A 13251-nucleotide genomic window follows, 5' to 3' on the forward strand; every position below is an offset into this window, starting at 1 on the left:
AGAGCTTTAAGAAAGTCTTGAGCATGTCTGGAGTTATTACATTTCCATAGAGCACAATCACGTTGAGACATTGAAAATTTCGCCGACATGTTCTTCATAACAACCTCAAAATATTTAACCGCCAGTAACTTCATTTAATGGGGGGCGGTAAAATCGACACTGGTATCAAGGCACACACTAGAAAAAAAATGCACGACTCGTTGCAAACCAAGGTCCAAGCTTTGTAGACAATATTTTCGAAAGATAATGAACTGGAGAGGCTGAGTTTGAATAACAGACGCCAAATAACAATAATGAAAAGCATCATCCATAAAATACATACCCAAGCCACCATGTATGAGTGGAAGCGAGGCTAACAAATTTGCAACGGTCCCATACCTGATCAATCATTCACGACAACGTGATGTAGGTGCAAAGCAAGAGGTGAGAATCGAAAACATCTTGCACCTCCTTTAGGTACTCAGGTAAAGTAGTTCTCATAGAAAAGTAAAGCTTAGAAACCGCTGCGCAACTCCTCAACAAGTAAAAAGCTCACATTGAGGGTCATCAAGCTTTTTCACTGCATCCATAAGGACATTAGTCTTACGAACTCTTGACCGAATCAGATTGCTATGGAACTCTTGAACGAATCAGATTGCTTTTTCAATCCCCCCCCAAGCAATTTAACACCTTCGCTTGGTCTACTAACCCGAGGAGGGAAAGCATCACCGCCCCGAGAATCTGTAGAGGGCCAAAAATTCTCGGTCTTAGAGATGTTGAGATGAAGACCAAGCTTACTCCCCTCGGACCAGATGATGTTAAAAGTCTTGAAGACCATAAGAGTATCACCAATAATTGTCTCGTCATCTAAATACCAAGCTTGCAAATCCAATTGGCACTGATCGGCAATCTTTTTGGCCAAGGGATTCAAAGTGAGTGCAAATAGAATGGGGCCGAGTGGATCGCCTTACTGAACCCCCTGGGCCGACGACAAGATAAACTCACTGTCCTATAATCTATGAGGCTTAAGAGTAACAGAATTGCTTCCACAAGCAACATAGTCATAGTCTGAGATTTAACAACTCCATTATAGACGCAAAAGGGTCGTCCGCAGCTGCAACAGCCCATTGAGAGCGTCAAGATGTTGTACCTTTTATTGTTTTTTGTTTTGTTTTGTGAAGCAATTTTTTATTGCCTGGTTAAAAGACAACAGGAAATACTCCTCTACCATTACGAAAAGTCTAAAACCAATCAAATTTGGCACAATCATAGATATACATGTCACCATTTGCAAGCAAAACACCGTTGAGACATGACATTTTTGACACTGAAAATAGGGAAGGAGGGTGTAATTCCCGGGTTAGGATCCAACTCTAACTGGTTGTGGGCAACCGGTGTAACGGGTTTCTTAAAACCGTCCGGAGAATCAGTTATATATAAGGTATGAGTTATCTCTTCTCTGGTTCTAAGTTGGAGATCTATCTAGGTTGCCGCCGTCTTCTTCCCCCTGAGTTCTAATAGAACTGAAAGAGGGGTTTAATTTCTTAGAACCAGCCAGATCGATTGACAAATGGGGCGCATCAGTTTTACTCTTATGGTATGTAGCATCTTAATCCCATCACTGCTTTTTTTTTTTTGTTTGTCAATTGAGCTCTAATGATGTAAAAAAAGGTTGTTTTTTTATTGTTAGTAATCACAATTATTTGGTTGTCTGTGATTTCTTATTCAAAATTGTGTATTTACTTGATTATTATGTAAATGGAACAGGACCTGCAGCAGATTAGTTATAGATTGCAAGGGAAGGGAAAACTGAAATTTAGATACGTTTTCATCAACAATAACAAAGGACGGAGACCACAAAGGATTAAGCACATCAGAGGTGGGAGCAGTAGTACTGGTGAGGCTAATATTACAAGTAATGTTTCTACTCTTTCTCTTGATTGTGATACAATAGCAATTGAGATACTTAGCAGACTCCCAGTGAAATCGCTTATGAGATTTAAATGTCTGTAAACATTGGCGTTCCTTAATTGAAGATGATGCAAAATTCATCGATTTACACTTAACCAGATCAAAAGAACGTCCAGGTCTATTCATGAATTTCCCAGTCAACCCCTGCACTTATTCTACCAAAGGAGTCAGTAAAGGGGAAGAATTGGTTTTGTTGTCGGCTGACTTATTTCAGGACAAGCCGGTTGCAGTTAACACCATGAGGAAGACAAATTCTTTGCATTATGATAAAGTTCTAGGACCTGTTAATGGTTTGATATGTTTCATTGATACTTCGGAATATGCTGTTCAGATATACAATGTGTGTACCAGAGAAGTAACACCGTGGATTAGTTCAGCAGTATTTATGGAAGAAAAGAGAATGACAAATTCTGGTAAGTATCTTGTTATAGGAGGAGCGAACTATCAATTTGGGTTTGACGCAATTACTAACGAGCACAAAGTTGTTTTCGGGTGGAGAATTCTCGATAGAGTCCCTTGTCAGGTTTGTGAGGTCTTGACCGTAGGAGACAATAAATGGAGAACTATTGATGAGGTACCACTGATTCAACTCGATGGACATGGAATTAACGTTCATGCGAATGGTTCCTTGTATTGGTATGTGCCGTATTGGAGGCGCAGTGGCCGTCCTGTGATAGAATTGAATGATGATCCTACGGAAGATTTTGCTGAATTCTTAGTAGTGTTTGATATCGGAAGTGAGAAGTTCAGAATGATCAAAATTCCTGGTACCCATTTCGACCTTTTTGGAAGCGTCAATGCTTTATTAGAAGTTGATGAGGGTATAGCTATATTGCGTAGGAATGATGACGGTTTCGAGATGTGGATATTTGATGATCGTGATAAGAAGGAGAATGGAACTACCACTAATTCTGTTAGTGACAAGCTTTGGTCCACTGCAGTGACTATCACATTGCCTTGCTATTTGTGCAGCGACCAACCATTTTATTTCCATTCCATTTCTGGGACAGACCAGATAATCATAGAAACCAATACCGAAACATTGAGTAGACGAAAAAAATTCTATGAAGAGACGGGTGAAAAACGTATTGCGCTTACCTGGATTTATTCATACAATTGGAAAGAGAATACTATGGCGAAAATTGATATTCGTGCTATTTCCTCTGCAATTCCTTCTGAGTTTAATTGGGTTACTAAGCTATGTTCAACTTTTGTGGAAAGCCTTTTGACCGTTCGGAAGAAGCTGCATCACCATGGTACTCAGCCTCAGGAAACGTGAACAAGCTTTCATCCATTATTCCTAGTGATATGTTATAGAAAGCTTTGAAGGTAATCCATCTTTTTTTACAATTTTTTTTCTCTTAGAATCCTCAAGGCGTAAATATTTTCATCCTGCTGTATAAGTATCTAAACTTTCTATGAAATTTATTGATCATTGAAATTAGTTCATAGGGGGATGAAATGATCACCCGTTCACTGTCTTCATGTCTGCATTCAGCTGGAAACTTTTGGCTGTGAATTCTTTTTAATCTTATAATGCATAAACCTCATATACCAAGGAATCCTCACAGATAATCACTCTCGCCAGTAGTACATTTGATTTGGTAAAAGCCTATTTATAGTTGCAAAGAAAAAAAAAAGAGAGGGTAATAAAACAGTAGTAGTAAGTGGCCTCACATGGTTAAATTAGTAGTGTAACCCCTCCTGGTTTAACAGTGGCAACTGTAGGAAAACACCGCAAAAATAAAAAAAACATTAGAATCCTCCAGATATGTACTCCCTCCGTTCTTTTTTAATAGGCCAGTTTCTATAAATAAAAGTTTAAGCCAGTTTCCTAATTGGGAAAGTCAAATGTTATTTTAATTTGGGACCACTTTTCTCTTAACTTCTTTTGATGATAAGTGTCATGTGGACCACTTCACTTTACTTCTTTTGCTACAAGTGTCATGAGAACCACTTTCAATGATTAGTTCTCTTAATTTCCTTAAATTTCGCTAAAAACAAAACTAGCCTATTAAAAAAGAACGGAGGGAGTAAAACATAAGAGTTATGATGATAGTAATACTTATTAACACAAGTATAGGGTTATGTACATACTCGTGAAATAACCTCCAGTGCAGAAATCGTTGAAAGCGGAATTAAACAATGATTGTCTCATTTCTTCTTCAGCTTCCGAACTAGTAGAATCATCATCACAAACAAATTGATCCGAATATTCCGATCCACTGCCAAGGGAGTAAGACTTGAACTCTCTCCACACTCCCAATTTTGAAGAGACCCACGCATGAGCTTCTGGTTCACCATTTTGATCGTCATCGAAACCCACCAATATGAAACAAGAATCAAGAGATCTCCTTTGCGCTTTATTCCAAGTAATCTTCCCCTTTTTTGTAATGTCATAAGATTTTTCGAAAAATTTCGGGAACATCTTGGCACAGGTTTCAATTCTGGGCCTTATCTCACCTCTGCTTTCGAAGTTAGAAACTTGAGTCTTCAAATACGTCACAAATTTGTAGTTCAAGCCTTCATCTCCGGCTTGTGCACAAACTAAGTTTTTCCCAATTTTATGAACTTTGATGGACATATCTGTAACTGCACAAAAGTATTTGTATTTATGATTATACTTCAAAAACAACAATTGAAGAAAGAAAACAAAAAACATTTGAAATTTAATGTTGAATGTGGATCTCTAACTGAAACATATAAATGAAGATTACTTACGAATCTCCTTGGTCAATGTATTAACGGTGCGGCCATCACCTCCCACTACAATCGCATCCTTAACAATATACATTTTGATGCTAGTCCCGTGACAGTGAGCGCCCCTACATATAAACAATCCAAAATCAAGCACCATTATATTGTAATTACGCACTCCATTATCCATAATGTCAATGCAACTTACCAAGTGGGATTAATGGGAAGCCCGTCTTCTTCTCGAAACAGACATCGGGGGATTGAAGATGGATAGGACGCAGCACTTGCATAGCCTTTACCTCCCTGAGAAGATCGCCCAACATTGTTCAATGCTGCACTCTTGATAAAATCCGTGGCTTTAGGTGATTGAGTAACAAGGAGCATATCACTCTCCTTCATCTGAACTCCCAACTCTACTGCAGCAACAGCCTACATTACACCCGGTGAAAAAAAATAATGAACATTCCCTTCATATAATTTATGCAGCATATGAACCACTTGCTTAACTCTCAAATCTCACAAAAAAATTAAACCTAGAATCCAACAATATAATGAACTCCTATAAAGGATCGATGAATTGGAGAAACCCTAATTTCATACCTGTTCAGCAACAAACTCCGTCGAGAAAACACTGCTCCTAGCAACAATTTTCTTCGTATCCGGCTGTAAGAGTATTTTCTTCTTCTTGTCATCATCATCATCACCACCGCCATTTGAATCGCATAAATCGTCCGGTAAATAAACATCAAAACCAAAACAATTCGAATCCCCAACCAAATTCACACAAAGAAAGAATCAATTTGAAGTTACAAACTCCAAATCAATTACTTGTCAATTTAGGGGAAAATCAAGAATCAAAACATTGTTTCACCTTTTGATTTCATGATTCTTGTACTTGAAAACGAAATCTGAAACGCCGTTGCTACGGAGAATCGAAGAGAGACGAAGTGATTGATTTATCCCCCTGGTTTTTGTTTTCTTTGATTCATGGTGAGAGACGGAGGGAATCAAACGGAGGAGAGTCCTTTTAGGGTTCGTTGAAATGAGTTACTCCTATTATTATCCCTAATTCTTCTTCTTCTTCTAATTCACTCTCCAGTTTCCTCTTTCTTTTGAGTCTACCAACACAACATGAACAACCTGAGAGTATAAGTAGCAGCAACGGCGTGAAAAGAACGATTAGAGTTTTCGAGTTTGTTCACCTACACTGTTGAGGGGAGTGAAAATTACTCTCTTTTATATCTGGCTGCTTTTCTATTTAATCAATGGAAAGATGAAGCTGAATGTTGTACACCTACGTTAAAGTAGGTTCAACCACGTTTGTTTCCTTTTCTTTGAACCGGTTCAAGAATTCACTGATTTCCCTTGTTCCAGAACGGGGGCAAAGTGGGAAAATGATCTCATTTTTTAAATATCTATTTATTCACACCCGACTGTTATTGTTATTCCCTCCAAATTTCAAATTTTTCATTAGCTGACGTGGCGTCCAACATCTGACTCACATCTGATTGCCTCGAGTCAGATGTCACATATTTGTCTTCCTACTTTTCAGGGATCTGAGTCGGTAATGACTCTGACTCTTTGGAGTTGGATAGTGAAATTGGGGGTCAGTTTGTAATTATTCATTTTATATATTTATTTGTAGACCCCTAGTTGTTTTTTCTTGTTCCCGATTCCTGAGCTACGGAAACATACGACTCTCATCTTGTTTGTTTGGATCTGACTCGTGATCTGAAACTGACTGGACATCTGGTTTGGACAGGTTCGAATGTCTTAAAAGTTTGTTTTTTCAATTTGTTTAATGTCTGATCAAAAACCTGGCGCGACTTATGCATTTGACACGGAGTTATTTGAGTCGGATTTTATTTTATACCAACTCGCTGGGAAATTATCTAACTGAGTTCAAGCACGCTAAGTCGCTAACTCATTTAGTTTTTAAATCAACTTGGGATCAGTTTCATTTTTTGGTCAAATTTAATTTTTGAGCCAAATGAGTCGGATCAAGAAAGACTCGTTGAATCGGAACAAAACGAACAACCTAGCTTGGTATAACTCAAATTCACTACTTAATCTTTGAGTCAGTTTGGAGTAAGGTTGGATTTTCTAGTCAGATTCAATTTTTGAGTCGGATGGGAACAACTAGTGTAACTCGCGCTCTTTTCCAATCTGAAGCCTAGACTAAAGCCTACATGGATTTCCACGACTCAACTTTTAACGAAACAGCCAACTCAGTAGATATGTTAAAAAGGCTTGCTGGTACTTCCGGTATGTCTTAAAAGTAACAGTCAAGGGGGCACCGCGCCAGCTGTCATTTCCGGTATGTCTTAAAAGGAACACCGTGGTTGAAAGGCTTGTTGTTACTGGGTGCCCAGAGGATGTTATACGTACAACCAATTGTTAAGCCCGCCTATAGCAGTTTATTTAGAGGCACAAAATAATAAATAAATGTAAATTGGAAATTATGGGTAGAATTGGAAGGAAAAAATAAATAAAATACTCACTCCGTCCCAAATTAGACGACCTAGTTAGTAAAATGATCTACAACTAGGTCATCTAATTTGGGACAGAGGGAGGATAAAAATGATTTTTGTTTCATGTCCGGGAACAGTTATTCTTGCATATTAGTAGTAATAAGCTACATTAACTTCACCAGCAAATAAAGAATAACATAAACAAAGGCATTGACCAATGCACCAAGTAGAAGGCTGTCGCTCCGCTTTTAGTTGAACTGGCAAGTCAGATGTGTTCCTGCTATGCAGAAAAAAAAATTAACACAAAAATATTCAGCAGGAAAGAACATAGTGAACAAAGATGAAATCTGTGGTGCAGTTGACGTACGTCTCGTGACTCATGTTTCCTTGCTTCAGGCATGCCCACCATGGAGCTCTTACAGAGATGACAAAGATTCTCCTGAAAAAACCATGATAGTGTGTCAGAAAAAGTGAGGCAACTATTCGTTTGCATCATATAAACCAGAAAGTATACACCAAAAACTTAAAGACTATAGAGGATTATACGTCAATTTGTCCATGTTGTGTAAAACATGGAAAGAGACAAGGAAACATCATCTAATGCAAACACAAAGGATTTAAATGACTTGAATTTACTCTCCGCATATCAAGTACAGGCATCACATACAAAGAGATTGAACCCCCAGAGTCGGCCACATTAATCAGCACCCAAGTAAATAACTCCTAGCACCACCTTGCCAAGTTGAATGATAATCGACCACAAATCTCAAGTTCTAACCCCCATCCCCCACCCCAAAAGAAAACCATAAGAAAGACGCAAACTAACTGTCTTAATATCTTCTAGTATAAAAGTTAAGCAACTACATAGAATCATATATTCCAGATAAAGGTGAGATAAAATGGATAGTAATATAACGATGATATTTATTGCTTCATTTAAAGACTAAAAGCTACGCTTGGAAGAGTTTTGCATCTTTATGATACTATAAGTTGAGTGTGACTGACAACAAGACCCAACTAGAGTACTGAACCTACATCATGCTTATGATTCCAAAAGGCTACAACAAGAATTAGTAATTCGAAAGGCACACCAAGTTAACTGACTAGAAGTGCCTGCCATAGAGAGATGGAACAAATTTTCCATACTCAAAAAACAAAATCCAGGTTTCAGAAGTTTATATTTCTACTTGACTCCCTCACAACTATATATAGGAATAGAACTGCTATTCTAAGTGCATGTTGAGAAATCTGAGAATTTACATAGAGGAATTCTAACAAACAGTCAGATCGACAACAAGAATGATGATAAAAATTCCTCCTATAAAGTACAACCAACTTAGGTTCTAGAGATTGAGCTTGATGCTCACTATTTCAAATACCTCAGCTACATTCTGGAGATTGTTCTGCATAAAACATAATAGCCATTTGGAATCAAACTTTGCATCCAACTACCAACTGAGTTAACTAGGCCAACACTTCTAGCGCTCTTTGGTGGTGATACGGAAAATGAAATTAAAGGGTTATAAATAAGCAACCAACCTTTTCATGATAACAAAGAAAACTCAGCAAGTAATAGCACCATAAGTTTCACAAAAAATAGGCAATAAAGAAAGCCAAGGTCTAGCCAGATCTTGTAGAGCAGCTCATGAAATAGGGAGATCACCTTGAGGAAACAGAAACACTTGCCCAAAAAGGGAAATGAGTAAAATTGAAACCTTACATTTCAGCAAGGTCTCTGGTCAAGTGTACATTAATTTCAGCAAATATGACTCCATCAGCAACAAACTGTAATCATAATATATCATCCATAAAAAACTCAATCAATTAACTTGGTTGTGGTTTATTTTGCAATGAATTGGAATACTTTCAACTACATTGCCGGGAAATGATGTTATTACCTCAGTAAAATTATAAGCAGAGTTGAACAGTGTTGGTAAAGCTCTTCCTGCCACATAAGATTCGATACAGTTGGAAGTTGGAACATCAAACACAGATATGTTTAGACTACTTCAACTACATGAACATGAGAAGAGACAGAGATTTTACCCATCAATTCGAGAAATGAACAGAGCTCAAGAGTGTATTTCCATAATTCATCATCACCAGAGGATCTACTTATTAGTCTGCTTCAGCAAAAACCAATCAATAATGAGATCCGAATCAATCAAACACAGAAAAAACTGAAATGAACAAAAGATATGACTAACCCTTGTTCTAAATCACATAGTTGCTAATCAACCCATCTTTCAAAATCAAGTTTAGACATTAAAGGGTTTTTCTTGGATGAAGTTGGAATTAGGGTTACTCATGGAGTTTGAGTTGACTGGTAATGTTTCTGTCGAGACGAGACGAGAACTGAGTGAGGACTGAGGATCATCAGATGAGAGGGTTTTCGTAGTTAGGTGGAGGCGGCGCTCCCTTGCTCTCTTAAGGTTAAAAATTAAATTTGTTGGAATGAATCAATTAGGTTTTCTTTTAGACAGAGGGGAGCAAGCACTGAGCCTAAGCCACATTTCGGGTTCCTGGCTAAGTCTAGGGTGGGAGAAAAACTAGCGACTACCCCGTTTGGCTAATGTCGGTCAGAAACTAATTTTCCGCCTGGTCAAAAGTCCACCCAAACTAGGATGGCGATGGGGCGGGTATGCCAATCCTAATTACTATCCCGTTCATAAAAATAGATACTCATACCGTCCCGTTACCCACATGAATTGGGACGGGGCGGGTATGGAGAATACCCGTATGGGGCAGGTTTCCCATGCGTTACTCGTAACACTATGTTAATACATAATTTATGTATAATCGAAACTTAATTATGAGTCAAACAAAAATAATAATGCATTCAAAAATTTTAAATTCAGAAATTCATCTTAAAGTGAAAAAAAAGAATTTTTAAATGACTTATTAGTTTTTTTACTTTTCCCTTTCTCATTCTATCTCTGTGCATGTTAACCATTTTATTACCTGTATCATTTTGACTATTTTAACTTTTAGAAAATGTGTTTGATCACAACAAAGAAGAAGCGACAGTGATGAATATATAAGAACGATTAAGAATATAATAAATGGAAGAAAGCTTGACTAAGTGGTAAAAGTATAAATTCGCTACATTTTTCTGCATAAAAGTCTAAACCCTTATAATATGAAAGCAACGGGGCGGGTATGGGGCGGGGACCTTGAATCCCATCCCCGTAGCTTAGGTTTCGGGTATTACCTATACCCGACCCCATCCCCATTTGTGCGGGTAAAATCCTATCCAAACGGGGCAGGTACTCACAGGGATGGGTTTGGGTGGGGCAAATGGCCATCCCTAGCGGAAACAGGATACTAATTTAGAACCTATTTTTATACGCCATGTCAAAAAATACGGGAAATCAACCGTGCCACCATGGGCAAACAGCTGAGCAACAATGATTCTAGCGCCCGATACCAAAAATGGTGTCAAACGATAGATTTTGGTGGTCACTTTTTTGAAACTATCGATGGAATGACTTGCGCCAACGACTAGTTTTCTTTCGTCTATAAATTGGTAATTTTAAAATTAAATATTTACACCATCTTTGTTTCTCTTTTTCTCAATCTAAAATTTCTCATATGACAGAATTTTAAATCCAACTTGATTTTTCCGGAGTAGTTCTTGAAGGTGTTGTTAAGAAGATATGTGATAGGTGTAAATAAATAGGGAAAAAACAAAGAAGTCTTCAGGTTTTGGATATTAACCAACTCAAACCTAAAGCTAAGAGAAGGCAAAAACGAGTTCAAGGCAAGAAAAATCGAGGCAAAGCAAATTTGAATCCAGAGAAGAAGATAAACAAAGGAATTACTCTGTTTACGTGGGCGTACTGACTCGAAGTTATGTGAAACGAAGAACATTGTCCCAAATTTCTATTTTCAAAGTCTATATTTTAAATTACAATTGTTTAGTTTTATGTCTTATAAAATGACTATTAATGATTAATTTGAAGTTTAATGAATTTGATTATATTCTTAATTCAGTCTTACATTTTAATTAGAGTTACATTTTAATTTTTACCAATAAAGTAAGACAGATATTAAAATCTCTAATCTATAGCACAGTGGTGTTTTTCCCCATCCACCGTCAGTTGTCCTTGGGACAGATCTATCCATAGTTTTATTCATCTATCTTCACAACTAATTCACCTACTTTATTGTATCTGGTGGTTCATCGTCTTTCGGTTACTCTCTTTTTTCACGATTTTTTCAAATGATTAGTTACAGTCGTCAAAGAAACTGAATGACAACCTCGGTGTCACCATCTCATTAGTTAAGTTTGTATTGTTGGTTTGATTCTAAGGAAGAGAAAAAACCACAGTTTACATAACTTTGACTGACTTCTTTTCCTCAGTTAAGTTCCGATTAGTTTATTGATTTGAACCGCATTATGGATAACTATCCTTGACCAACCCGATATATATCCAGCCTAATCCGTTCTTCCACGTATCTGTCGATCACCACAATTAACACTCGAATAAATTACAAATCTCTTCTTCCACATTTCCTTTGCTCGCCACAATTAACATCCGTAATTCACTAATTTATCTTCTTGGGTTCAATCTCTTGCTTATTGTTTCAAAACTTTTCTGTTGTTGTTGCAAGTTCATTTTTTATCTTAACCCCATTCTATGTTCTTAACTATTGATTGTTTTTCGAATGTGTGGTCCGTTCTAGTGACAGCCTTCCTCCTTTTATTATCTCTCCCGGTACTGGCAGGTGCAATTACGATACAAATTAAAAGGCAGGAGCGCGTAGAGATTGCGCTATGAGTGTGTCCGTCAACTCCCGGGAAGATTCTCTGGAAGAAAATTTCATCACTTTGTTCGTTTTCGAATGATCTCGATGAGGATTTTGTTCTTTCTTTTCCTTTGCAGACTGGCTCTATTATTTGTAAAAAAAAGTTTACTATCATTTATGATTTCAGTGGCGAATATGGTTTGTCTATTGCCTCCTATGCTTAACTAAACATTTGGTTAATTGGTTTTTGTCATGTGAATGCAAGTTTCACTAGGTAAGCCAATTATCAATAAAGATTACATGACTAACTATATCTTGGGCTATGGTGCAGAAGAAGGCAGGTTTTCAATGTGAAAAATTTATAGTAACAACATCTTATCATTTTCTTTCATAACAGCATACGTTCCTCAACAGTAAGAAGAGCAAGGCTACCACCATACCAAAAGCATTAACGATAACAGATGCGGTAATAGTGAAGTTGTGGGTCATGAAGGTCCCAGCGAGTATTTTGATTAATGTTTTTTTTTTTTGTTATCTATCATGATAGGATATCGATTATTGCTTGAGACTGCACTATTTCTATAGTTTGCAGGGAGTTTACAGGACTTAATTTATTCTATCCATTTCAAAATACTGAGCACATAACTTGACAGTCTATGCTTCTCTTCTTGCTTTTACCGTCATTGTTCGGTATTGAATAACCTGAAACTTTCAGAATTTGTGTATTTGTATCCAACTCTATTGATGTTGGTGGAGTAGCAGTGATTTCTGATTTTGGTGGAGTAGCAGTGATTTAATTTGGTTGAATAATGAAAATGGTGTTGCGATTATGTAGAACAATGTTAACATGTCATTTCTTTTGGTTTCTAGCACGACCTTTATTTGTACTGTATCTCTATATCTCTAATTTAGTCCTTTCCCTATAAATGAATTCATAGACTGCATATTGTGTTAGGGAATCCAAAGCCGCGATACTCTTTAATACCAAAGTGCACAAAGCCAGGATGTGTTTGGTAGATAAAATATAATGGTTTTTTGTAACAAGCTATATCTTTCTAACTTGCCATCAGAATGCATCTTTAACCTCAACAAATAAATGTATAAATTATTGTGGCTCTTTTTTTTTTAGAAAAATATATTTGGATGATGGCAAGTAGCAGATGAATTTTTACTAAAACAAGAATACTTTATTGGATTTATGATAACTCTTCCTTTTGTAAGTGCTGTCAAACCTGGGAATTATCAAATCTCTACATTACTGTACACTGATGCGAACCGAAAATGACCCAGATATGCTGAAAGCACGACTGAATCATCAAGAGCGCCACGCAGCAGGCGCACGAGAGGTTGAGCTCAGGCCGAAGGGGAAACCAAAGTAATAAAA

At 37.3% G+C, this 13251-nt stretch overlaps 2 protein-coding genes across 4 annotated transcripts; one reads left to right on the plus strand and one right to left on the minus strand.

The window, feature by feature from the left end:
- The first annotated feature begins 1455 nt into the window (after positions 1-1455).
- Positions 1456-3340, plus strand: LOC113328274. 3 transcript variants are annotated; one of them, XM_026575388.1, is made up of 3 exons: positions 1456-1576; positions 1747-1894; positions 2282-3340. In XM_026575388.1, the coding sequence occupies exon 3, from the start codon at positions 2336-2338 to the stop codon at positions 3227-3229; it is 894 nt and encodes a 297-aa protein (XP_026431173.1). In that variant the 5' UTR covers positions 1456-1576; positions 1747-1894; positions 2282-2335; the 3' UTR covers positions 3230-3340. The 3 variants fall into 3 exon arrangements, with proteins under 3 accessions (XP_026431173.1, XP_026431174.1, XP_026431172.1); XM_026575389.1 differs by having other exon boundaries at positions 1747-1876; XM_026575387.1 differs by having other exon boundaries at positions 1747-3340.
- A 3914-nt stretch (positions 3341-7254) lies between these two features.
- Positions 7255-9395, minus strand: LOC113328161. The gene is made up of 6 exons (XM_026575247.1): positions 9326-9395; positions 9165-9241; positions 9017-9063; positions 8839-8903; positions 7486-7557; positions 7255-7395 (listed from the first exon to the last, which is right to left on the minus strand). Exons 2-6 carry the CDS (start codon positions 9166-9168, stop codon positions 7269-7271), a joined length of 315 nt encoding a protein of 104 aa, XP_026431032.1. The 5' UTR covers positions 9169-9241; positions 9326-9395; the 3' UTR covers positions 7255-7268.
- Between the last annotated feature and the right edge of the window lie 3856 nt (positions 9396-13251).

The sequence above is a fragment of the Papaver somniferum genome, unplaced genomic scaffold (genome assembly GCF_003573695.1).
Source record: "Papaver somniferum cultivar HN1 unplaced genomic scaffold, ASM357369v1 unplaced-scaffold_107, whole genome shotgun sequence".
Classification (NCBI taxonomy): Eukaryota; Viridiplantae; Streptophyta; class Magnoliopsida; order Ranunculales; family Papaveraceae; genus Papaver; species Papaver somniferum.